A 26795-nucleotide genomic window follows, 5' to 3' on the forward strand; every position below is an offset into this window, starting at 1 on the left:
AGGAGAGGGTATAAGTCTCTCATTATCACATGTTGTTTCAATTAAAGATCACACAACGTAATGATGGAGCTGCCAATCCCAACTGTGATCTATAATTGAGGACTATCTGTACTAGAAGAAAGCCCTATCTATGACTCCTTGAGCACCTAAATGAAAGGCAGAATATAAATACCGTATAATAATAAAATAAAATATAAATAAATAAAAAGCAGAAACATTATATAATTTTCCCCATCACATTAGTAACTTTAAAAGACTATAGGGTTCCAACATTCTTGACTAATAGATAACTTTTACTGATCATTAACTTAGTAACATCAAATTCTGAAACCAATGTTTTATGACATATTAAATGTATTTCCTTAAATATGGCCATTGGAGAATTATAGATGAAAGTTAATTATATTTTGAGGTCTTCTAATACCATACAACTGGAAAGACAAAACCATCCATCTTACCTCTGGAACTTTGTAAGTCTCTAAAATATCTGCCATATCACTAGCAATAGCTGGATCAATAGTCACAACAACCGATATAAGTTTGTTCAGGATGTCACACTTGTAGTTAGGAATTAGTCGCTTCTGACTCGAAGAAAGTTCCATTGAGGCATGATATATGTAGTCACCACCATAACTCTCAAAGATTCTGAAGCCCAAGGTGATATTTGGTAAGAGCTGGATGTCTTCATTGATGTTCTTCACAGCAAATATCATGGTCAAGATACGCTGATAATATTTAGTCAGTACTCTGCAATGGGAATTAAATGCTGTATCAAATGGAATTCTGCATCTATAAAGGACTGTTGAAAGAAAAATCTTCGGGGGGGGGGGTTGCTGTCTTCTTACAATCCCCCCTTTGTGGCATTTAGGTGTGAGTGACACACTTTTACTGGCACAAGATTAAAATTTGATCTGGTCAGGGAGTTTGATGGGTGCTTATATGGGTGCTCCAGGATGTGAGGAAACAAGCTTTTAAACTGTTTATGCAGGAAGGGGAAGACACTAATAGCAGAAAAAATCCCTGCAGTGGCTCCCAAAAGAAGAGCCTTTCAACCATGAAGATATAAAGCCAGAGCAAATGTTCTGTTATGTGAAAAAGAATTTTATAGTGTCCAATATTCTGTACCAATGATTTTGAGATGTTGGATGTCACTTAGAGCTTCCAATCAGCTTTGCACATGCCTCCCAAAATTCTTCACAGCGATGTTTTTGCCCCTAATACATAATTACTGGTTGTCCATTTTCAACGGTTGCTTCCTGCCTTAGCTCTTAAATTAGTGCATCCAGGTTTGTGATGTCCAATTGAGGTTAGCCAGTGTGCAAGTCAGGCTATTAAAATTTCTTAAATTGCACACAGTGAGCCATAGGACTCCCATTCTGAGTACACCAATGCAACATATTTAGCGCTTGAGTTTGGAGATCTCTTTCCTGCTACTTCTTCAGTGAGGAATACTTCCTCAGTGAGGAATACTTCCTCAGTGAGAAATTGTAAGTTGCCTGAGGGGGCACAGTTCCCTCCCACATGAAATTTGCAGAAAGGTATGCATGCAAAGGCCTTAATGCCACAGAGCAAGAACCAGCCTGGGGAACTTTACTGGAGGTAGGTGAAGGGGATAGCCTCATTGTGATTCTGAATGGTGTGTGTGTGCATGTAGTTATTTCTACTAAACAGGTAATACAAACATCCTTGACAAATTTTCCCCCCCAACAGACAGAAATCCAAGGTATTCAGTACTTGCTGTGCCATCCATTCCCAAATGCCATCCCTCCATTAATCCATTTAACTGGCTGATTACATTACAAATGAGGCAAGAAAGAAAACCTTACAATGAGTTTCTGCCCTCCCCCCATATTCTTCCTAGTTGTCTTCTGACACTTCATGTGGGTGCCAATGGATCTGGGAGTACATCCTTTCTCTGCAGCATCACAGACATCTAGGTGATGGTAGGATCTGGGAAGATTTGTTCCACTCTGGTTGCATGGTGACTTTCTAGTGGATGGCTGGATTCAAACCCAATTCCATGGCTCAAATGAATGGAGGCAGCATCTGGGCCAGTGTGTTCTGCTCCCAAAGGTTGCTGAGTCATCTGTGCAGGGCTGAAAGATATGGGAACAGGGTCCCCTCTCCCCTTTGTGGGTGACTCTCCCCAGAGAGGCTTTGCTGGTCAGACATGTGGAATGGAGGACAGAGGATAAAAAATGGAGAAGCGAAATGGGGGCATAGTTTGCAGGCAGAGTTTGAAAAGACACTGATACTGCAGTTGTTAAAGAAACAGATAGACAAAATGGGGACACCACAGAAGAGGAGGGGAAAAAACGCTGAACAGCTTGAGAATGCTGAAAGCTCCAAATAATTTTAAAAGCCTAATATTTTAAGGTGTACAATTTGCCAGGGCAGGAAAGTCTACCTTTTATGTCTGTTTTAAATATATTTAAACATCATGATAGCATTTTGCCCAGCATCACCAATGCGCAATTTAGATAAAAAGACCACATTAAAGATTTAAAAGTAATGCTTATGTGTTCCAGGATTAGTTCCACAATAGTTTCACTGATTAGCGATAGGATAAGAAAAGTAACTTAATATGAAGATTATTTCCCTACACAAGCAAACTTGAGCTCATGAGGCTCCTGTGGGTGGATACACCTCATGTTTCAGGAGAAAGATAGACAGATAAACTCATTCACAACACATACAGAAAATGCACAAATAAAACTTTTCTTCTAAATCAGGGCTTTTCAACCTTTTCACAGATTGTACCACTTTTAGGACATGATAATATTTGAGTACCACCAGTGCTTAGCAAGATGTCAAAAACTTGATGACTAAAAAAGGGGGGGATTTTGGGTTTTACTGATTAGATTCATTTGTTGTTATAGAAATGGCTAGTTTATAATATTATGGAAAAGTAAAAAGTTGAGGTTCAGTGTTAATAAAAATAAATAAATAAAAATAAAAATAATAAAAATAAAAATAAATAAAAATACTTCCTTCTACTGCAACAGAGGAAGTCTGTTTTTTCTCTTCTCCCCCTCAGTTTTCCCCCTTTTTCCTCCCCACTGTGTCCTACTATTTGCTTTTGTATTTTTGTATTTTATTCTATAATCTAATAAAATATTACAAACTGTAAAAAAAAGAAAAAAGTACCAGTTTTAATTTCTTTGGTGGCTGTTCCTTTGCTGAATCACTTTCCCTTTGCACTGACAAATGTATGATGAATTTATCCATGTTTATTAATATGCACCACTACCAACTAGCTCAGGGGTCTTCAAACTTGGCACTTTTAAGACTTGTGGACTTCAACTCCCAGAATTCCTCAGTCCTCATGACAGGTCTTAAAGTTGCTAAGTTTGTAGACTCCTGAGCTAGCTGGTTGTCCCTTCTTCCTCTCTCCCTTTGGAGCTCTTCCACAGTTTAGTAAGAATGCACCCCCCCCAATCCCTTCCCTGTATCCTTAAAGACACAGGAATCAAATGCAAAGCAAGAAAATAAAATAAACACAAACTCCTTTTCCCCCCCTCTTTAAGCCGCCTCAGGTGTGCCATGTGTCACAATGTTGCAAATTGTGACTGAAAGGCTCCAGCAATTGTGAAAAGCTTTAGCTTTAAATTAAGCCTTCAAAGAAAACTTTCTAAAAGCCACAGACAGACTCAATTAAAGGGGGTAAAACTATTTACATTTGTTTAAAGGGATTAAACCTTTCCTGTTGTATTTTTCCCTTCCCCCACCCAAACCTCATTCTTTTATAGCCTCTCCTCTCTTTCCACCACCACCCCATTTTTCTTCAGTTCACATTCAGCTCCAAGCTACTTCTGGATGTGCCAATCAGCTGGAGCCCTGCCATCTCCTGGGGCTTCTCCCAAGCTCAAACATTCATGCAGCTGCAGCTGCCTCTCCCTCAGGCTTGGGTTGCTTAAGGCTCATTCCTCTCCTCTGCTACACTTGACAATCATGTACCACCTGCCATGTGGCAAAGTACCACAGGTGGTACCCGTACCACTGGTTGAAAATCCCTGCTCCAAATGAGCTTAAAGCATTCCCTCCTGACAAGGGAAGGAAAAGGGAACAAAATTCTGTTCATCCTGTTTTGCTGGCCAGGCAAACAAGGGTGAAGGTATTTTTCTTTGCTTTGCTTATTTTAACACAATTTTTCTAGCAAAATTTAAATTCTTTTCTCTAGGGATTAGAGACGTTTAACAGTCACATTTATCTAATACACAAAGACTTTGACACAGACATACACACAAAGACAAGGAAAGAGGAAAGGAAAGGGAAATAGAACTCTTAGTTTTCAGCCTAGCCCAAGGCTATCCGCAGGTTATAGTCACAACTTACGACAGTTCATTATTTGTGTAAATTATTCAAATTGCTAATAAAGAATTTGGGAGGCTGATATGGCTATTTTGAACTTATTTTGTTCTCATCACTCAGTCATACCCTTTATCTGAGATTTGAACCTGGGCTAATTATATATTAGGCAGTTGTTTTAACCCCTAGGCCACAAGCTCTTTCTCTCTTTATTAGCTAGGAAGCAAGGGAAATATATGTGTTAAGTATTTGTCAAGTCTTTTTGAATACCTTGCTAGTTAAATCTTCTTTCCTGTTTCAGCCTAGCCCAAGGCTATCCACAGGCTATAGTTCGAATCTCAGATAAAGGGTATATGTATAAAATTTAGAGGTACTCACCTTCTTTCCAAAGCAGCCTTTGAGCTCAAACACAAAACTCTCTTTACTACCCTCATTCCAAATGGGCAGGGTCTGGGAAACCAATCCACAAACACAAGGGGTCTGCTGCTGGCAAGACGAAGGCTTACCCAGGCCCAATCCATTGGTGAGGTTAGCTTGAAATCCCATCCTGGGTGCCAAATTGTTGAAAGAAAAATATTCATCAGGGTCCATTCCAAGCCGGAATGGAAACAAAATGGAGACTACTTTAGAAAGAAGGTTGTAGTTTATTGAAGTGCAGAACCACAATAGCATGTGGCTCTGGAGCAGCTGACCACATCTTGCTGGGGGAGTGGTGGGGTTTTATACTTTCTTGAGCTTTTGTCTTTGGAGTTGTTCCTTTGGCATGAACTTTAACCTGAGGTTCAGTGTGCCCTTTTAGTATTCTGATGATGGTGGGTTAATCCTATTATGTCCTAAAGGTCATGTCCTGCTTCCCTGGGCTGTGGCTGATGGTTATGCTCTGTGATGGATTTTTTGGGTGAGGGGTTGTTGGTTCTAAGGATCTTTTTCTTTCAATCCTATCAGCTCTAAGCTTCCTGGCTCTTGTCTTTCTGAAAGGATTATCAAATCTGCATTTCTACAAGAGCTGGTTTCTGCTTGGGGCAGAGATTTTTTTTTTGGGGGGGGGGCTTTCTGCCTTTTAAGATCTTCTCCATTATTCCTTTGGGGAAATATAATATTCTGCCTTTTAAATATTCTCCAGAATGTTTCTTTTTCTGGGGAGGGGTACTGTCTTCCTACAGGACAATGAATCTGACTCCATGAAAAAAATCTGACAAATTAATAATCATTCTTTCACGTTAAGTCATTGAAGATTAAGCTCCATGATAATAATCATTTAGAAGATAATATTCAGTTTTATGTTAATTGATTCATGTACTTTTACCCAGTATATACAGTATATTGTGGAATTACTTTTATGGGAATAATCAGGTTTTTCTCTCTCTCTCTCTTTGCAATTTTTAAGTAGTTATAATTATGTGAAGCTGACAAGCATCATTACCAAGCATGAAACATAGTTACTAGTTTTGTATGAATGAAAACCACTTTTTCTTAAAATAAATGTGTTTACAAGTAACAATGAATTTTATAGAACTATAAATGCTTCTTAAATAATGCATAAATTGTAGCTTTTTTTACATTGATGAATATTCAAACTTCCTGAATATTAAAAACACTTCTACAATTAAACCAAAATTCAGAGGTTTTTTCCTTAATAGCATCTGTAAAAATACTAACATGGTGTCTAGGGCCATAATAATATTCAATATAAGAACTTCTTCTAATGGAAAAATTGAGAAGAACATAATTAAGTTGTCTAAAAAAGGCAGAGTGATGATTTTACCAATAAAAGAATATTCAGAACATGTGTTTCTCCTGTCCAGCCTCACCTGCTACCCCCTGAAAACATTTTAAGTTCAGAAGAATATTATCACTGCAAGAAAATTGCATGTTTTATTTACTGAGGTAAAATATGTTGTATCTCAGACTAAAAAAGAGATACTATTTTTATAGTTCAATGCAATTTTACATCATCTGCAGAGTCAGGTTTAGAGGCTGATGCTGTAATTCCTATTTCAAGGAAAGGGAAGGTCAAGGGGAAGGGATTTTTTTCTTGTCAGAATCTACCAGCAATGATTACTTTGTTTTCTTCTAATTTTATTTAAGGAATATAGCTTCTAGATGATGGTCCCTTCAGAAACTACAAGAAAATAATTTACAAGCTGAAAAATATTATTCAATAGTTGGAAAGATTATTTTTTAACCACAGCAGCTAATTATGACACATAGAAGAGATGTATTAATGAATATGGCAATAGCAGTAGAAAAAGAAGCAATATCTTCATAATGAATATGAATATAAATAAATTAGTTTTCCTAATTTATTAAGCTTGAACTGCATGTCTTTCTGTTCCCCTCAAGTCTTTGATTCTGTAATGAAGCACTGGAAGTTTTTAAGAAGAGACTGGGCAACCATTTGTCTGAAATAGTATAGGGTTTTCTGCCTGAGCAGGGGGTTGGACTAGATGACCTCCAAGGTCCCTTCCAATTCTATTATTGTTATTGTTATTGCTTATAATGCAAATAGCTCTCTGAGAGCATTTTGATTATTTTGCCTGTCCCTAAATTCTAAAATATTTAATTGCTCATCAACACTTACTCCTTATTCTTCTAAGTATAATAAGAAAGGCAAAATCATGCTTTTACCTATAAAAAAACATTGAGAGTATATGAAATGAAATGAACCTTTATTGTCAAAGTACACGTGTACATTGAGATTAGCTGAGCCTCCCTTTGTGCTCCCACCCCCCAACACACAGTGACAACAAACCCTCCATCGTACTACACCACGTGAACCAACTACACCACACACCGGCCTCCCAAGTCAATTCTGCATAAAATTCACAAAAGTTCACAAAAGTTATTTCTCATTCAAAAGCCTAACAGCCCACAGATAGAAGCTGTTTTTCAGCCTGTTGGTGCAGCTGGCTATACTCCTATATCTCCTACCCAATGGTAGGAGAGTAAAGAGATACCGTCTAGGGTGTGAGTCATCCCTGAGAATTTTCCTCACTCTTCCAAGGCAACGAGCCCTGGCGATGTCATCCAGTGGTGTCAGGGAACAGGCCACAATGTCTTGTGCTGTACTCACCACCCTCTGTAATACTTTCCTATCTGTGGCTGTCAGACCAGGATACCAAACCACAATACCATACAAGAGGACACTCTCTATAGTAGACCGGTAAAAGAGGGTCATTAGCCGTTGTTCTACCTTGTTCTTCCTCAAGACCCTGAGAAAATGAAGCCTCTGTTGGGCCTTTCTAGCCACCTGGGTTGTATTAACTTTCCAGGTCAGATCTTCACAGAGGTAGACTCCCAGAAATTTAAAGAAGGAAACTCTCTCCACACAGTCCTCCCCAATGTAAAGTGGGGCAGGTTCCTCCTTTTTTTCTCCGGAAGTCTAGCACCATCTCTTTTGTCTTGCTGATGTTCAGGTGCAAGTTGTTGTTACTACACCATATGGATAGTTTTTGTACCTCTGCCCTGTATGTTGTCTCATCCCCACCTGTAATGAGACCCACCACAGTTGTATCATCTGCGAACTTAATTATCGCAGTGGATGGGTCAGATGATACACAGTCATATGTGTATAAAGAGTACAGGTAGGGGCTAAGCACAGGTTCTCCTGTCTGGCCTTCCATATTCCCCAGAAAAAATATTTTAGTTCAAAGAATATTACTCATAAAAGAAAACTGCATGAACTGAGATAAAATGGTTTGTATCTCTGATTGAACATTATTATTCTTTTAGTTCAACACAATGTCACATCTTCTGCAGAAACAGCTTTAGAAGCTTATGCTACAATTCTCTTGCAAGGGAAGGAAGTGGGGGCTGGGGTGGGAGAGGTTCCTATCTTGTCAAGAGCTACGAAATATTGAATAATTTGTTTAAATTTTCCAAAAATTGAATTTTTTTGAAGTTCTAGCTGTTGGTTTTCTTCACCACAAGAAAAGAATTTTTAAACAGCAATCTGATCTGATTTAAACTTTAGCTGGAAAAGCTTATTTTTAATCCCAATAACTAATTATAGCATACAGAAGAGATGTACTAGATAATTATACCAAGATTAATATAGATTGTAGAAAGAAAATAATGACTTACAGAGATTCACCCACAAGAGAATGATGTGGATCTTTCTCAAAGTTTCCCATATCTCTAGTTATGAAGACAAAAGAAGTCAAGCCACCAATGATTAGGTCACCAGGTTGGAAATATTTGTGATCAATCGGGATAGGATTTTGGATGCTGCATTTTATTGATTGAGTCTTGCAAGCCATAGGAGTGGGAGAAAGCAATAGCACTAGGAGAACATTAAATATCATCATAATAATCACAGTTTGATAAGTTTTCTCTTATTGCTGTGTCAATCTTAAGAATCCCCCAAACTTGAACTGAATCTCTCTCAAATGACTTCCATTTTGTAATGAATGTTAACATAGACAGGGTTCTGAGAGATAATTTAAATTGTTTCACCTGTTCCTAACTTCTAAAATATGTAATTGTCCATCAACACTGAGTTCTTATTCTTCCAAGTATAATCATTCACTATTTAGGGCTTTGAGGGAAACAAACTAATAACAGTCTTTTTGATAATTATAGGTGTAAGAGAAAATTGGAACCTTTACATTTTTCATGAAACAGTAAGGGTGGAATGAATAAATGTTTCATTCTATAACAATGGAAAAGTTTTTGAGATGAGCTGAAGTTACTCATGGCAAAGATGGAGAAATTCCTGCTGCAGTCAAAGGCAGGCCATCTTTATTCTCTCTCTGTCTCTCACACACACAAACAGAAATTTCAAAATACTTTTTACTGAGTGCACAGAATACACAGAAAGTTTAGATTAATGTATTGAATTTTCAATTTCAGGTGCTTGCCAGCTTCTAATTTAAAGATCTTTTTGAGACATTTTTCTAGACATTGTCCATGGATGTGTTGAACTTGCAATTAATTAAATTTATATACTGTCCATTGCATTGTCAAGTGATTCTTGGAGCTTGCAACATCATGAAAACAGGTGTAAAAATGTTAAAGCATTAACCAACACTAACTGGGACTTGCCTGTTAGGTGCAAGAAATAAGGAATCAGGTCAGTTCAAATGACTACAGGTCTACAAGAGAGAAAAGAGAGGTTAGGGTTGGAGAAGGAGGGTCACCTAGGTCAGAGGTAGGAAATCTTGGCTCTTTTATGACTTGTGGACTTCAACTCCCAGAATTCCTGAGCATGGCTGTCTCAGGAATTCTGGGAGTTGAAGTCCACAAGTCATAAAAGAGCCAAGGTTGCCTACACCTGACCTAGGGAAACCGAAGACAGAATAATATAATCAAGTAGTGATGAGCAAAGATTGTTAGGGAAGCCTGAGGGCAGGCCATTATAAGGGAAGATGCCCCCAATGTTTGATAACAATGTCATGTTCCAGCTCCCTGAGATCATACCCAGCCCCTGCCCAGAAGACCCTCAGAAGCCTGGGGGTACAGCTGCTGCTGGTAAATGTCAAGTCAGTTAATAATCTTGATCTGCTGGAGGTCATCTCAGGAGTGGCAGTCGAGTTCTCCAGGACTTAGGACATTTCAAAGTGACATCTCTAACTTTGGTCTCAGAAATGGTTCAGAAGTTCATAGCCATCATGACAGCCATAGACCTATGTAAGATCATCCATAGCCTGTTTCAGGAGAGCAGCCACACTCCAGATATGATTTTCTTACTAGAACAATGGCAACATGATCTAATCAGGAAGATGTCTATATCTCCCCCTGTCTTGGTCAGATCATGGTGTCCTTGAGGTTCTCTTATACTGCCCTACTCTTCAGAGAGGCTGAACTGATTTCAACAGTCCACTCCTCATGATTAATGGAGCCAAACAGTTTTCAAAAGAAACTGGGAGATATCCCAGGATTTCTGCTGCACAGTTATGCCAAATCTCTTGCTGAAACCTGGAATCAGAGACAATTCTGAATCATAATACACCTTTGTGGCCTTCTTAACCTGCCACCCCCAGCCTTCCCTGGGGTTATTGGAGGAGTTCAGGTGTTAAAAAGGGCCAAGAGACTGCTTCTGGAAGAAAATGACAGAAGAATAAAAAGGATGTGGGTCAGAGCTACAATTAAGACCTACTTTATGGGAGTAAGTGATAAAACAAAGTATTTTTTCCACTCTTATTGCATCCATAGAGAGTCACCTAGTGACCCTAATCAGGGACACACAGTTTCTCTAGGAAAGTAGAGCTTGGAAAATTATCTTCAGGACTGTGCAAAGAACTTCATGTGACACCTGACAGACAAAGTCACATGGATCAGTTGGAGTCCAAGCAGATCTATTTGAGATGCCCAGGGAGTAAACAGTTTGATCCTGTTGGACGTGTTGAAGTTGAGGAGGTTCTTGATGCTGTTCGCATAAATTTCCTGTCAGTTAGATCCTTCTCCTTCCTGGTTGTCGAAAGCCTCCAGGATAGTGACCTCTAGGTGGGTTCATGCAGTGATAAATTCATCATTGCAAGAGGAGACATATCCTGGACTTTTAAGGAGATCCTTTTGGTCTGGCTGTGGGATGTCAGCTGGGTGGCATAGTCTTGCCTGGTTTGGTTCCTTTCTGCAAGGCTATATAGGAGGTGCCCTGGCTGAGCCCAAGGAAGGGCTCAAGAGCATAATCAGTCTTGAGTTCTTTTGTGCCCACAAGAGATCTAAGTCTAGCTCACTTTGAATCCTGTTAACTCTACCATCAACTTGCTTTGACTGTTAGTAGTTCAAATTTTTGTAGAGAGCTTTAGCACACAAAAACATCTATATTCATTTGCACAGCCTGGACTTCTGATTTCCTGCACTTGACATCAACCTTACAAAGCCAGACTAGGATGAACTTAGAAGCCACTGCAAAGGTTTCCAAAAGAGCAAGTAGACTCTCAATATTTATTAATTTGTTTATTAATTAATTTATTTAAAATTATTGGCTATCTCCAGTAGACCCTTGATGATGGACAAAACTAAAAAGACATAGAAACAAGGACATTAAATCAACAGACAGCCTGAATTATAATACTCTAACAATGCTCTAACAAAATCCACCAAACAAAAACTGGGCATTAATCAAATAACAAACATCAACCTAAAATCTTGGACAAAACCAAGTTTTCCAAAAACCCTAGGAGACAGGATGCCATCATTAACATAAGGGATATGCTGAGCAACCATAATAGAGAAAGCATGCATCCTAGGTCCCACATGATACCAATATTTAATGGAGGGGACACGGAACATACCCACTCTATTGGAACATACTGGGTGGACAGAAACAGTTGGAAAAAAATGGTCTCTCAATTATCCATGCCTTATTTGACTATTACTAGTTGAAATCATTGATGGTCAGCCCTTGCCATCTACACCTTTGGCCTGGGTAGCAACTTGTTCACCACTCTGGTCAAGTTCCACCTAGGTTCCATATCTCAAATTCCCATTTTGATGAGGCTTGAGTATTTCCATGAACACAAACCTCACATAAAGTGGTCCATGGTAATTATCACTTTCATCCATATGTCAGGCTGAAATCCTTATCACTGAATGCACTGAAAAACCCTACAGGATCTCCCGTCTGCAGATTGATTGAAACTGAACCATGACCAGATTCTGTGGTCTATTATTCTTAGATTTTAAACTTAACAAGTGGTCACAATTTTATATACAATGACACAGTACAATCAGTGGTGGGATTTCCATTCTGGGCCTGGGCAACAAAAAATTAGCTACCAGTTCTGTTGAAGTGGTATGAACTGGCTGAATCCCACCACTGGGTACAATGTATAGACCTCATACTCACACAGATGTTTGCTAACACCCAGGTTTCCATGGGATATTAAAACAATAAAATATGGAAATAGGAATTTCGTCTGTTTTATTAATATTTTTTCTTTATTAAATGTTCCCTGTTGTTTAGCTCTGGCCTAATAATAATTATATAGCATTTGGGGAAATAAATGCAGACCAGCAATCCAGCACTGGAAGACAAAATGGAGAAAACCTCCACAGCGACCATGTATTTGCCTTTGGTGCTCATGTAGGATGGAACAAAGGAGAGCCACACACTGCAGAATATCAGCATGCTGAACGTGAGACATTTAGCCTCATTAAAACTGCTGGGGAGGTTCCTGGAAAAAAATGCTACTGTGAAACTGGCAGCTGCTAGAAAGCCCATGTAGCCCAGGGCACAGTAAAACATGGTAGCTGAACCTTCATTACACTGGAGTATGATTTCCTCAATTTCTGAATGGGTGTCCATGTCAGGAAAAGGGGGAAACCTGAACAGCCACACTGTGCAGATGCTTGCTTGAATCATGGAACCAGAAAGAACAATGGAGGTGGCCAATCTTCTTCCCACCCAGTTCCTCATCCTGGATCCTGGTTTGGTGGACATGAAAGCCAGAACCACAATTATGGTTTTTGCCAGCACAGAAGAAACAGCCACTGAGAAGATCATGCCAAAGCTAATTTGTCTGAAGAGACATATTATGTTGCCAGGTGCAACAAGAAACTGCAGTGAGCAGAGAAAGCAGAGAATGAGTGAGACAAGTAGAATATAGGTAAGATTTCGATTATTAGCCTTGACAATGGGAGTATTGTGGTACTTCAAAAATGTTGTGAGTACCACAATTGTGCAGAAAGCAAAGAAAAGTGCAAGAGTAACTAAAATTATTCCTATTGGCTCTTCATAGGGCAAGAATGATGTTTTCTTTGGAATACATGAATCTTGGTCCTTATTCGGATATTGATCTTCTGGGCATTTTGAGCAATCACTCATATCTACAATATATAAATTTATAAACATTTGTTTGTTATGCATACTGTTATTAGAATCATCACACAGGTTATTTCTTGAAACAGGAGTGGCCATGACATTGTCCATCTTACTATTTCCCTTGTACTTGAGACATAAGGGAACACAGGAAAATATGGGAAAATGTTAATTTCTCATGAGTTTATGCTTCAGACTTCCAAGGTCCCTTCCAACTCTGTTGTTCTGTTAAATTTCTATTTATTTGTTTAGTTTTACTGCTACATCTATTTTGAACAAAATCTTGAATAAAATATTACTAAATATAGATACATAAGAGTTTTCTTGCTTTCAGATAATCAGTTTAACATTCTTCGATTCTTATGACATTCTATATGATAAAAGAAATTAATGCTCACATTCATGAATTCAACTTTTACTGAAGGAAAAAGAGGAAATGTGTCCCTTATTCTCCTTACATGAAAATTTCCTGAAGCTTTCTAAATAAAGTAGAAAAGATTTTGTGAAAGTTAAAGTGATTTTTAAAAAAAGACTATAATATCCGTGTAAGAGAAACAGAATGCTTTTTTACATAGCAACTGTCTTGGACAGTGACAGCTCACAGTTAGGAGAGTGATGAAAAAGTAACTTTGTGTAGAATCTTTGCAGCCTATTTCTTTCAGACATATGTTTGCCATTACAGTTAGTTGATGCTATGTCTGACCCAATGTTTTCTTTCCTGTATCTCAGAGATGAATTGTTGTTTGAAGAAGCTGCCTCTTCCTGAGGTCCCACAAAAGTGCTAACAACTGTTAAGAAACGTAGCTCTGGACATTAATTAGTTGATTAGAAGTATTGTGTAGTGGGTCCAACGCAAGGAAGAGATGCCAGCCGGAGTACGTGTTCAGTTCTTTATTGGAAGGGGGTAGCGTACTGAGTAATGAGGGTTACCTGGCCTCCTTAAATACCTAGCCAGGTAAGCGGACAGCCAATGGGGTTGGCCCTAGGTTTCCTGCCGAAACTGGGTTTCCTGCCAAAACCGTTCAGGCCAACGCCCCCTGGTGGCTGTTGCTATGCAGGTGCCTGCATACATAACACCCCTCCCCCCTTAGAGAAGAAACACATAACAACGATAACAATTGCAACTAGCTACAACTATGTACACTGTATGACAACAACAACAAAAAAACAATGCAACTGTGTGGCGGTCATTTGCACACATAGTCCGCCAGGTAGGCAGGTGTCCTGTGGGGCCAGGTGGACCGTCTGGGTGTGGCTTGGCCCTGGGCTTGGACAGCTGGTTCTTGGGGCCTTTGTGCTGGGTTGAACAGAGCTGGGTTCAGGAGGCCCTCCTCATCTGGTTCCTGCTCTGTGTTGTTTCTGGTTGGACTGACCTCTCCTGGGGTGTGGCTCTCCTGTTGGGTGTGTGTGGTGCGCTCAGGGACCCTTCCTCTGAGCTGGTCGATGTGTCGCCTTATGTGTCTGTCCCCCTCCACCCCCACGATGTAAGAGAGGGGTCCAGTTTTCTCAACCACTGTCCCTGGAACCCATGGATGCCCTGCCCCGTAGTTCCTCGCCCAGACCAGGTCCCCCACATTGAGGACTCTGTGTGCTGGTGATGATTTCAATGAAGATGATGATGGTGGTGGTGGTGGTGGTGGTGGCCTAACCGTCTCGGCTGCTACTCGGTCTGGGTGGAAACGGTCCAGCTTGGTGATGAGATGCCATCTCCACCGCAGTTCTGCTGGGCTCTTCCCGGTAGCAACGCATGGTGTAGTGTGTTGGGCGAGTAGGACTTTCACCAGTCTGTGATGCCAGTCCCCGCTAATGATGCGCCGGAGTGCATCTTTGGTCGTCCTTACCATCCGTTCAGCTTGCCTGTTGGTCGATGGATGGAAGGGCGCGGAGGTGGCGTGCCTAATCCAGTTCGCCTTCAAGAACGCCTGGAAATCATTAGCGGTAAACTGAGGCCCGTTATCAGACACAATTACGTCGGGGAGGCCGTGTGTGGCAAAGAGCGCTCTGAGCACCTGGATTGTCCTCCCTGAGGTCATGTTGGGAACCGGGACTACCTCCAACCACTTGGAGTGGCTGTCCACTACTACTAAGAACAGTTGGCCCTGGAATGGCCCTGCATAGTCAATGTGGATGCGGGACCAGGGTGTGTGTGTGGCCTCCCACCGGTGCACGGGTGCATGTGGCATCTCTGGCCTGGATCTCTGGCACGTGTAACAGGCCTTGACCCATTCCTCAATGTCCTTGTCCAACCCTGGCCACCAGAGGTAGCGTCTGGCCAGAGCCTTCATCCTCACCACCCCCGGGTGTCCCTCATGTAAGGAGTCCAAGACCCTGCCCATTACTGTGGTGGGAATGATGACTCTGCTTCCCCAGAGGAGGCAACCCCTGTGCGTGGAGATCTCGTTGCGCCTGGTGAAATAGGCCTGGAACTCAGGCCCCGGGGACTTGTCCTGTCACCCTGTGCAAACCCATGCATGTACCCTGCTCATGATGTTGTCGGTGGCTGTGTTACTGGCAATGTCCTTGGCATGGAGAGGGCATTCTGGTAACTCCTGCAGGGCTAGGATCTGTGTTGCGGGTGCTGGGTCTGGTTCGGGGGTGTCAATGGGTAACCTACTTAGGCCGTCTGCATGGCCCATCTCCTTCCCTGGCTTGTGCACCAGCTTGCAATTGTAGGCTGCAAGGAAGATGGACCACCGGAGCATTCTGGGGGACAGGATTTGGGGCATCTGCCTGTCCATTGTGAACAGGCCTAGGCGGTTTGTGGTCTGTGTAGACAGTGAATTCCCTGCCATACAGATAATCGTGGAATTTTTTGATACCTGCCACGATTACCAGGGCTTCTCTGTCGATTTGGGCGTAGTTTCTTTCTGCTCCAGACAGCGTCCTAGAATAGTATGCTATGGGAATTTGTGCCCCATTTGGCTCGAGGTGGCTAAGTACTGCACCCACACCATAAGGGGATGCATCGCATGTGATGCATATGGGCTTTGTCTTGATGAAATGGGTTACTGTGGACTTATCCGACAGTAGTGCTTTTAAAGCCCTGAAGCTTTGGTCGTGGGCGGGAGTCCAGACCCATGCTGCCTGTTTGTCCAGCAGCCTGTGGAGTGGCTCTGCAATGGCTGCCTTGTGTGGGAGGAATGCGTGGTAGAAATTCAGCAGGCCCAGGAATGCCTGTAGCTCTGCCTTGTTTTTGGGTGTGGGTGCTAGTTTGATGACCCTCACCTTGGACTCTGTGGGGTGGATTCCCCTGGCATCTACCCTGAATCCCAAGAATTCTGTGGAAGGAAGACCTATGCTGCATTTCTCCCTCTTGAGTTTGGGGCCAGCTGAACGCAGCCTGGACAGTACCTCCCTGAGCCTACCTGCCAACTCTTCTGCTGATGCTCCTGCAATCAGGATGTCATCAAAAGAGGGACAAACTCCTGGGATGCCCCTGAGTGTCTTCTCCATAACTTCCTGGAAAATGCCAGGAGCAACGCTGAGCCCAAACTGCAGCCTGTTCACCCGGAACGCTCCCCTGTGTGTTACTATGGTTTGAATGTCAGCTGTTGCCCTAGCAACCATGAGTTGCTGGTACGCCTGCACAAGATCGAGCCTTGCAAAGATGGCGCCGCCTTGGAGGGAAGCGAGAACGTGGCTGACCGTGGGGACCGGGTAGGCGTGCGGGTTCAGGGCGCGGTTCACTGAACACTTGTAGTCGGTGCAGATCCTTATTTCCCCGTTGGATTTGAGGGGGGTGACAATTGGGGTTTCCCACTCCCCCCCATCTACGGGCTCTAAGATTCCCTGGGCCACCAGCTTATCCAGTTCGCGCTCAATTTTGTGTTTGAGCGCAAAAGGGACTCGCCGCGGCCGGACCCTAATGGGGGGAACTTTTGAGTTAAGCTTAAACAATATGGGGGGCCCTGTGTACCTGCCCAGCATCCCATCGAAGACGTCTGCGAATTCCTTGCAGACGGCCTCTACGGTGTCCCCCTGGATCCGGTGGATCCCGGAGACTGTGATTCCCAGGGCCTCGAACCAGTCTAGGCCAACCAGGCTGGCTCTCCAGCCCTCTACCACTACAACCTCCAGGTGCTCTTTGCGACCCTTAAACCCCACCGAGACGGTAGCCTCCCCCTTTACCTTGACCGGTGAGTTCTGAAAATCGGTCAGGGTTAAATTTGTAGGCCGAAATTTAATCCGCTGCTTGCTCTGGCTATTTATGTAGTTAAGGGTCTCGTCCGAAATGATCGAGACCGCTGATCTGGAGTCAAGCTCCATGCTGCAAGGAATGCCTTGCAAGCAGATTGTTAGTCTAATTTTGGGTTTGAGCAGCCGGTGGCTACCCGTGTGGTTAATAGCCAGCTGGCTCTCAACAAAGCCAATTCGCTTTTTGGTTGGGGCCCCAGTACCTTCGAACAGCGGTTCCTCCGGTTGCAGCTCGTGGATCTCCTCTCGGGGGCGGCGGCTACAACAGACCGCGGCTATGTGGCCTGTTTTCTTGCAGGCCCGACACGTGGCTGACGGGAACTTACAGAGGCTGCACCCATGGTTCCCACCACACCCTGTGCACCTCTGAGGGTTGGCAGCGTTGCCTGGGCTTGTTTGGGCGTCTGACTCGCTGGTTGGGGGTCGACTTCCGCTGGAGGAGGTCGATGCTCTGGTCGTCCTCGGCTGTGGCGACCTGCCGGTGGATGCTTGCCGCCTGGCTGCTGGCCCGGGTCTCCTGGACTGCTTGGATGGCCCCGCAGGCCGCTTCGTGGGCCAGGATGGCATCTTTGGCTTCCTGGAGAGAAACCTCCTCTCTCTCCAACAGGTGCTCTTGCAGCTGTCTGTCTCGTAGGCCGCAAATCAACTGGTCCCGTAGCCGCTCCTCTAAGTTCGAAAACTTGCAGGCGACGGCAGATTCCCGTAGGGCGGCGAGGAATTTGGCACCGGACTTGTCAGGGCGCTGGTCCCTTTTTTCGAACTGCAACCTCGCGGCCACTTTGGAGCGCCGGGGCCTGAAGTGGGCGTTGAGCTTGGCCACGAGGTCCCGGTACGTGACAGTGTTGATGGCCTCCGGGGCGAACAGGTTCGCGGCGATCTCCAGGAGTGCTGGTCCCCCGATGCAGAAGGAGGGCTGCCGCCTTCGCGCCGTCCTCCGAGATCTGATTGAACCGCATGTACAGTTCGGTGTGAGCCAGGTAACGGGCCCATGTCTCAGGGTGGTGGGTGTTGAATTCATGAGGTTGTCCAGCTCTTGCCATCGCGGTGTTGGTTCGGGTCTTGAGTCGCGGATGCGATGACCGGCGTGGTCTGGTTGGCTGGCGGTCGTGGGAGGGGGATGAAGGAAGGAAAATGCCTTTGCCTTCAGCTCGTGGAGCGCTCTCCCAGTGACTTCAGCTCCTTGTCGGCAGCGATCCCACCTTCGTCGCTACTATTGTGTAGTGGGTCCGACGCAAGGAAGAGACACCAGCCGGAGTACATGTTCAGCTCTTTATTGGAAGGGGGTAGCATACTGAGGAATGAGGGTTACCTGGCCTCCTTAAATACCTAGCCAGGTAAACGGACAGCCAATGGGGTTGGCCCTAGGTTTCCCGCCAAAACTGGGTTTCCCGCCAAAACCGTTCAGGCCAACGCCCCCCGGTGGCTGTTGCTATGCAGGTGCCTGCATACATAACAAGAAGCTTTCACATGGCTCATACTGCTGCCTTACACTGACAAAACTTTAATCACTTTGACCCTAAAGGTGCTTTTTTTCCTCCTAATTGGCCCATGGCTCACAGCAACCAATGCACTAGGCAAATAGCCAGTTCAACTATCTTCCTTTCAAAGTACATTCTTCATTATGTGCCTTCTTATGCCCTTGCATTCACTTCTTTTCCAATGAATATAAGTACAAACATCAAGTATTTTCTTGCTAATTATCCGAGCTATGGAATTAGCATTTTAAAAATGAGGGAATGAGTAAAAGGGGTTATAGGTAAAGGTAAAGGTTCCCCCGCACATGCGTGCTAGTCGTTTCCGACTCTAGGGGCCGGTGCTCATCTCCGTTTCAAAGCCGAAGAGCCAGCGCTTGTCCGAGGACGTCTCCGTGGTCATGTGGCCGGCATGACTAGACGCCAAAGGCGCACGGAACGCTGTTACCTTCCCACCGTAGTGGTCCCTATTTTTCTACTTGCATTTTTACGTGCTTTCGAACTGCTAGGTTGGCAGAAGCTGGGACGAGTAACAGGCGCTCACTCTGCTACGCGGTACTTGGGATTCGACCCGCCAAACTGCCGATCTTCAGATCGACAAGCTCAGCATCCTAACCCACTGAGCCACCGCGTCCCTTAAAAGGGGTTATAGGCAGTCCTTGTTTAGTGATTGCCACTTTTAGCAACCATTCCTAATTACAATAGCAATAAAAAGGAACATTGCCACCAATCCTTACATTGAAGATTTGTATTTGGAAAACTGAAATCACATTATAAGAATAGTTGCTTCATCTCATGGCCAAGTGGCAAATCCCAACTGTGGCCACTAAATGACATGTATTTTTTTAATCAACTCTATTAACTGCTTGTGATTTTGTAAAATATATTAAGATTTTTTTAAAATGGGAAGTTGTATACAAATGTTTAGATAAATCCAAAAGCAAATCAATGTGCCCTGGAAATAATATATGCTGAGTCATCTAGGCACCCAACTTATATGAAGATTTCCCAGTTTATACCATCAAAAACCTTTAAACTCTTAATTCTACCTGAGGTCTTTGTTTGAAAAAGTTGGGAAATTTCTCTTTATTGAATGGGCAAAATCTCTTAATAAATAAAAATATAATTCATGTCCTGTGTGTATATCTTTAAGGATGGGTGACCTGCAGAACAATAAGGAAATTTGGTTTAGAATGTCTCTTACCCTTCTGGCTTGACATTTTCTCTTTGGGACATGGAAGGCAATCATAGCAGCAAAAAGGCTTTTCCTCCTGCTTTTTCTTAAAATATCCAGGTAGGCAGCTCTCAGTACATACTGAAACAGGTATGGTCTGCCCAATAAGTAAAAGAAGGAAAATATTAATCATGTATTTTGGGGGGAAAAGTTGAAAAATCATGATTGACCAATATTGTACAAATAAAGTTTCAATTATAAGGATTTGAGGTTTTTTTTAATGAGATACATTTCCAAAACTATTTTTTTTTCAGTTCTATGAATCATATAGGTAACCTTAACTGGGAAATACGTTACAGTCAGACCATTTCCTAGTGCTGAAATTATTTCAGTGGAACTAAAAAATAACCACTTCCATGTTTTCAAGACATTGGAAAGTATCCACTCTTACAGTTGCATAATACAAATAATTAAATATACTATAATTAAAGAGGAATACATTTTTCAGAGTTATTTAAATTAATATAATGCAAAATACAATTAAACATTTGAAAGAAATCTATAAGAAGGTGATTGTTCTAGAGCTAGCAGATATTATACTGAAAAAAGATGAGAAATGTTGAATAAAACTGCAGGTGTGGAAATTAACAATAGTCAACTGGCAATAATCAAATTTATACCCAGTGGTGAGCAATTAAACCATCAGTACAACTTAGTTAACTAATAAATTAAAAAAGGAATGGTAATAAATAATTAGATTCTTTTTCTTTAATTTGCTAATGAAAAAATATTTTGTACTACCATGTTTCCCTGAAAATAAGACCTGGTCTTTTTTTTTCTCCAAAAGAGGCACCAGGTCTTATTTTTGAGGGATGTCTTTTCTACTCACCTTCAGCGGTGGCACAAAGTCTCCTGCCCAGCTGGCCCACTTCTTCTGCAGCTGAAGGAAATGCCTCTGCACCTGAGAATGGAGCTCAGGCCTGCATTTCGCCATCAGAGGCCTTTCCACAAGGCCTCTGCAGCCGAGAACCGAGCTATTGAATCCATAGCTCTGTTCTCTGCTGCGGGGCCTTCTGGAAAGGCCTCTGATGGTGAAATGCAGGCTGGAAGATGCTGCAGAAGAAGTAGGCTGACAAGGAGAGGCAGGTTTCAATTCATGGGAGGTCTGGCTTCAACAGTAAGTGGGTGCAGGATGCATGGGGAAGCTCTACCTCCCCCAATCTAGCTTGATTTTTAGGTGTGCTCCTCGTCCTGAAACTAGTGTTTATTTTGGGGGTAGGGCTTATATTAGGTTCACCTCCAAAAATCAAGCTAGGTTTTATTTTCGGGTTAGGTCTTACTTTCAGGGAAACACAGTACTATGTTTTTTTATGTTTTAAGGTTTTAGAAAGTAGAGTGATACAGAGACAGGAAAATCTGTCTTTGAAACTTTAAATAAGTTCTATTTAATCCCATCAATGAGTTTAAATAATTATTTTTTTAACTAGCATTACTCAATACTAAAATGACTTTTGTAAAATCTTTATTACATTTTATTTATTTATTTATTTTATTTAATTTGTATACCACCCTTCTCCCGAAGGACTCACGACAGTGTACAGGGCAATAAATACCAAAAATACGAAATACAAAAGTTAAAAACAAATTAAACAATTGTACCCGAATACAATAAATTAATTAAAACAGTAATTAAAACCCCGAACCCATCAGGCCAGGCCGGCTTGTTCAAATAAATAAGTTTTTAGATCACGTCGGAAGGAGCGCAGGTCGGGAGCCATCCAGAGCTCAACCGGTAAACGGTTCCAAAGGTCTGGTGCGCCCACAGAGAACACCCTCCCCTGGGGGCCATCAATCGGCATTCTCTGACAAGTGACACCCTGAGGAGGCCCTCTCTGTGGGAGCGCACTGGACGGAGGGAAGTTGACGCCGGCCGCAGGTTCTCCCTTAGGTACTCCGGACCCATGCCATTGTAGGGCTTTATAGGTCATTACCAGCACCTTGAATCTCACCCGGAAGGCAACTGGAAGCCAATGCAGCTCACGGAGCAGAGGTGTAACATGGGAGTATCGGGAGACCCCAACACAACTCGCACGGCTGCATTCTGCACCAGTTGGAGCCTCCGAGTGGTCCTGAAGGGCAGCCCCATGTAGAGAGCATTGCAGTAGTCTGGGCTTAACTAGGGGCCTCGAGTGGAGACGTGCTAAGAGGCCCCTGATAAAATTTTTAGCCGGTTATTTTAAAAGGTTAGGGAGGGGGAGGGAGGGGAGGGGAGGGAGGGAATCTTTAACCGGCACTCAGTCTGGACCTGTTAGAGGTCCTGACGGGACGGGGTTGGGGGAGGTGGCTGCTGGTTCTGGGAATGTGGGGGTGGGGTTTCAAATCCCCACGGTGATAGGGAATGGCAGCAGGTGTTTGCGCGGAGGGCCATATCAACACCTGGGATCGCGCCCCCGCTAGCTCCGACCCTCCGGTTAGCACCCTCTTACCCGGGGATGAGGGTGATCAGGCCCCTGAGCTCAGGTTGGTCTATTTTAATGCTAGATCCGTAGTTAACAAAGCTCCCCTCATCCATGATCTGATCGAGGAGGAAGGTGCGGATCTAGCGTGCATCACGGAAACTTGGTTGGGTTCGGAGGGAGGGGTGCCTCTCACCGAGTTATGCCTGCCAGGTTTCCGGGTGCTGCACCAGCCACGGGCTCAGGGCAGGGGTGGTGGGGTGGCAGTGGTTATTCGGGAGACTTTGTGTCCCCGGGAGGCCACCATTGTTCAGATGGCCGGGAGTGAATCCCTCCTCTTGAGATGTGGTTCTCGGGTTCAGTTGGGTTTGTTGCTTACATACCTGGTGCCCAGCTGTGTGGCAACAGCCCTGCCTGAGCGGCTCGACACCCTCTCAGGGTTGGCGGTGGAGTTCCCTAGGCTTATAGTTCTGGGTGACTTCAACCTGCCGTCACTGGGAGGGTCGTCGGAGTTAGCTCGGGAGTTCATGGCTTCCATGACAGCCATGGGCCTGACCCAGGTTATTGAGGGCCCGACTCATGTGGGGGATCATACTCTCGACCTGGTATTCCTGTCTGGACACTGGTTGGATGATCTGGGAGGGGGCTCCCCGTCCATCACCCCTCTGTCATGGTCAGATCACCACCTCCTGAGGCTGGTTTTCCGTCATGCCACCCCCTGCCGCTGGGTGGCGGAACCGACCAGGTGGTTCCGCCCCAGGCGCCTAATGGACCCGGATCGGTTCCAGAGGGCGCTTGGGCATATACCTATCACCCTTACCCACAGCCCAGTCGATGGTCTGGTGGAGGCCTGGGAAACGGCTGCCACCAGGGCACTTGACTGCGTTGTACCCACGCGACCTCTGACCCGGCGCAGATCCCGTTGGGCCCCATGGTTCTCTGTGGAGCTCCGGGAGATGAAGCGTCGGAGACGAGGTCTAGAGAGCGGTTGGAGATCCAGCTGATCCGAATCCGACCGATTGCAGTTAAGAACCTTTATAAGGTCTTATCTTGTGGCGATAAGGACGGCGAAGTCTAACTACTTTGCCGCCCTTATCGCGTCCGCAGATAATCGCCCGGCCGCCCTGTTTAGGGTGACTCGCTCCCTCCTTAACCAGGAGGTGAGAGAGGATCCCTTGCAGGGACAAGCCGAGGAGTTTAATCATCATCTGGTGGACAAAATCGCTCGGATCCGGACCGGCCTGGACTCTGACTGGGCAGAGTCTGATGTGGAGGAATCAGGCGGTCTTGAGCACGTTATCTGGACTGAGTTCGACCCTGTTTCCCCTGATGATGTGGACAGGATCATGGGGAGACTGAGCACCACCACCTGTTTGTTGGATCCGTGCCCCTCCTGGCTAGCTTATGCGGCTCGGGAGGGAACACGAGGCTGGTTCCATGCAGTAATAACTGCTTCTTTGAAGGAGGGTGTCTTCCCTGCCGCCTTGAAGGAGGCGGTGGTGAGACCCCTTCTCAAGAAGCCTGCTTTGGACCCGGCTGCTTTAGACAACTATCGTCCAGTCTCCAACCTTCGCTTTCTGGCGAAGGTTGTTGAGAGTGTGGTGGCGCATCAGCTCCCTCTGTTCCTGGAGGAAACTGATTATCTGGACCCGTACCAATCGAGTTTCAGGCCAGGACACAGCACGGAGACGGCATTGGTCGCGCTGGTGAATGATCTCTGGAGGGCAAGGGACAGGGGTTGCTCCTCTGTCCTGGTCCTATTAGATCTCTCAGCGGCTTTCGATACCATCGACCATGATATCCTGCTGCGGCGTCTCAGGGGGTTGGGAGTGGGAGGCACCGTTTTACGGTGGTTCTCCTCCTACCTCCAGGGCCGCTCGCAGTCGGTGTTGACGGGAGGGCAGAGATCCGGCCCGAGGCCTCTCATTTGTGGAGTCCCTCAGGGGTCGGTTCTCTCGCCTCTCCTGTTCAACATCTATATGAAGCCGCTGGGCGAGATCATTCGTGGCTTCGGGGTGGGGTATCACCAGTACGCTGATGATACCCAACTTTTTCTTTCCACCCCGAATCAACCCAGTGATGCCCTCTCCGTGATGTCCCGGTGCCTGGAGGCGGTCCAGGTCTGGATGGGGAGAAACAGGCTTCGTCTCAATCCCGCCAAGACTGAGTGGCTCTGCATATCGGCATCTCGGGTTAACCAAGTTATTCCACCTCTAACGATGGGGGGTGAGGTGTTACCCCCCGTTGATAGGGCTCGAAACTTGGGCGTCCTCCTGGATTCACGGCTCAATTTTGAAGATCACATAGGAGCCGTGACCAGGGGGGCTTTTGCACAGGTTCGCCTGGTGCGCCAGTTGCGTCCCTATCTGGACCGAGACGCCCTACGCACAGTTACTCATGCGCTTGTGACCTCCCGTTTGGACTACTGTAACGCTCTCTACATGGGGCTGCCCTTGAAGACCACTCGGAGGCTTCAACTGGTGCAGAATGCGGCCGCGCGAGTTGTAATGGGGGTCTCCTGATACTCCCATGTAACACCTCTACTCCGCGAGCTGCATTGGCTTCCGGTTGCCCTCCGGGTGAAATTCAAGGTGCTGGTTATCACCTATAAAGCCCTACATGGCCTGGGTCCGGGGTATTTGAGGGAACACCTGCTGCCGGCATCAAACGCCCTTCGCCTAGTGCGCTCCCACAGGGAGGGTCTGCTCAGGGTCCCGCCGGTAAGAGATTGCCGGCGGGTGACACCCAGGGATAGGGCCTTCTCAGTGGGGGCGCCTGCCCTCTGGAACCAGCTGCCGGTGGAGCTGAGGACTGCTCCCAACCTCCGATCATTCCGCTGGGGCCTGAAGACCTGGCTCTTTGAGCTCTCAGCCCCAGGCTGAGGAGACATTCATTTTAATTGGGTTTTTTAATAGTACAGGGTTGATTTAATATTTTTTAAATTGGGTTTTAACTTTTGTATGGTTGATTTTTAACTCCCTGTAAAGCGCCCTGAGTCCTCAGGGAAAGGGCGGTATATAAATGCAATAAAATAAAATAAAAATAAAATAAATAAATAACCGAGAGGTCACGAGCGCATGAGTGACTGTACGCAAGGCATCCCGGTCTAGATAAACTTAAAGAGTGGTAAATCTGTTAAATATTAATATATCATTAAATTTCCAAAAAACATATAGAACATTTTATTAGCTCAAAATTATTTACTATGTTTTAATATCTTGTGGCAAAGAAGTGTCAAAATCATAAAAATAAAACCATTATAGGATCTTATTAATTCATTTCTTCTTACGTTTGAAATGATGGTCCATAATATAGAAAAAAACAATTGCAAAAATATTTATAGAAGTTATCAGTTATAAATATTATCACAAAATATCTCAGGTTTGATGAAATGTTGAGACCAAAACTCTGGGAAGCTCTACAATCAAAAAGGGACAGAATGTCTATGCTACATATGTTTTTACCTATAGGTACTTTTGATTATTTTAAAATTGTTTTACAATTTATATAAATATTGAGGAAGAGTAGGTTTAGAACTACTCTTAGGATATCATCACAATCATTTCAGATAAAATAAACTACATTCAGAACCTACTTGGCTGAAAGTGTTGGGCCAGTTGATAGCTTCCTCATGAATGGTGAACATTTTACTTTTAGCAGCCCAGGGATCCAGCTTCCCAACTCTCACTCGATGCAAGGACTGGTTGGGGAAAGTGACCCAGTTCTCAATCTCCAGTCCTGTAATCAGTTTTCCATTCTGGTCAAAAGAAATTTCATCCCCAACACTGTTGTTAAATGAGACTCTTTTCAAAAAGAAGTGAAGCTGAATATGAAACAAATATGCAGTAAGAAAGCATTGTTAATGTATAAAGCTATAAGGCAGTACATAAAAGTGGAATAAAAATGTAATAAATAAATAGCATATCCATCTTTTTACTTATATTACGTATCTGGAAGACTATTCCTATTCTAGGGCTAGACCTTCTCTCAAACATAATTATCTTGATTCTTGATCCAAACTCAGTCTTATGATCTACTAATTTTCAATCATTAAAAATAATGCAGTCGAAGAAAACCATACATATTTAATATGCAAAAATATAACTTATTGGGGAAAACATGTTATTCAACAAATAAATATAATCATGCTTCCATTATTTTTGCCATAACTTTAACAAACTTGTCTCCTGTTGTTATTAGAAACAAACTGATCAGGGGGGTTAAGATCATTTTAGTATCTAAAGTAACTTTTCAAATTAATCATAGTCAAGGCTTGAATTTTCAACATTACCATTTTGTAATGCTAAAAAGTCTGCCATTAATGTATTTGGACACAGTAAATTTAAAAAAATCAATAAAAAAAGAAAGGGTCCATTTTCATTATTTCTATAAGATGCCATGATGGGAAAAGGAAAGAAAGGAATTTT

At 43.8% G+C, this 26795-nt stretch overlaps 1 protein-coding gene across 1 annotated transcript in view; it reads right to left on the bottom strand.

Moving 5' to 3' along the window:
• Window positions 1-26795, bottom strand: part of LOC310649155 (vomeronasal type-2 receptor 26-like) — a gene marked incomplete at both ends in the record, with an annotated part of 44778 nt that overhangs the window by 12948 nt on the left and 5035 nt on the right. Inside the window, 4 exons of the mRNA XM_083377447.1 lie at window positions 459-747; window positions 8392-8590; window positions 19943-20069; window positions 25964-26191. Of these exons, the coding sequence (XP_083233573.1) occupies window positions 459-747; window positions 8392-8590; window positions 19943-20069; window positions 25964-26191 (843 nt within the window). The remainder of the gene's footprint in view (window positions 1-458; window positions 748-8391; window positions 8591-19942; window positions 20070-25963; window positions 26192-26795) is intronic.

This window comes from Vipera ursinii (assembly GCF_947247035.1).
Source record: "Vipera ursinii genome assembly, chromosome: Z".
Taxonomy (NCBI): domain Eukaryota; kingdom Metazoa; phylum Chordata; class Lepidosauria; order Squamata; family Viperidae; genus Vipera; species Vipera ursinii.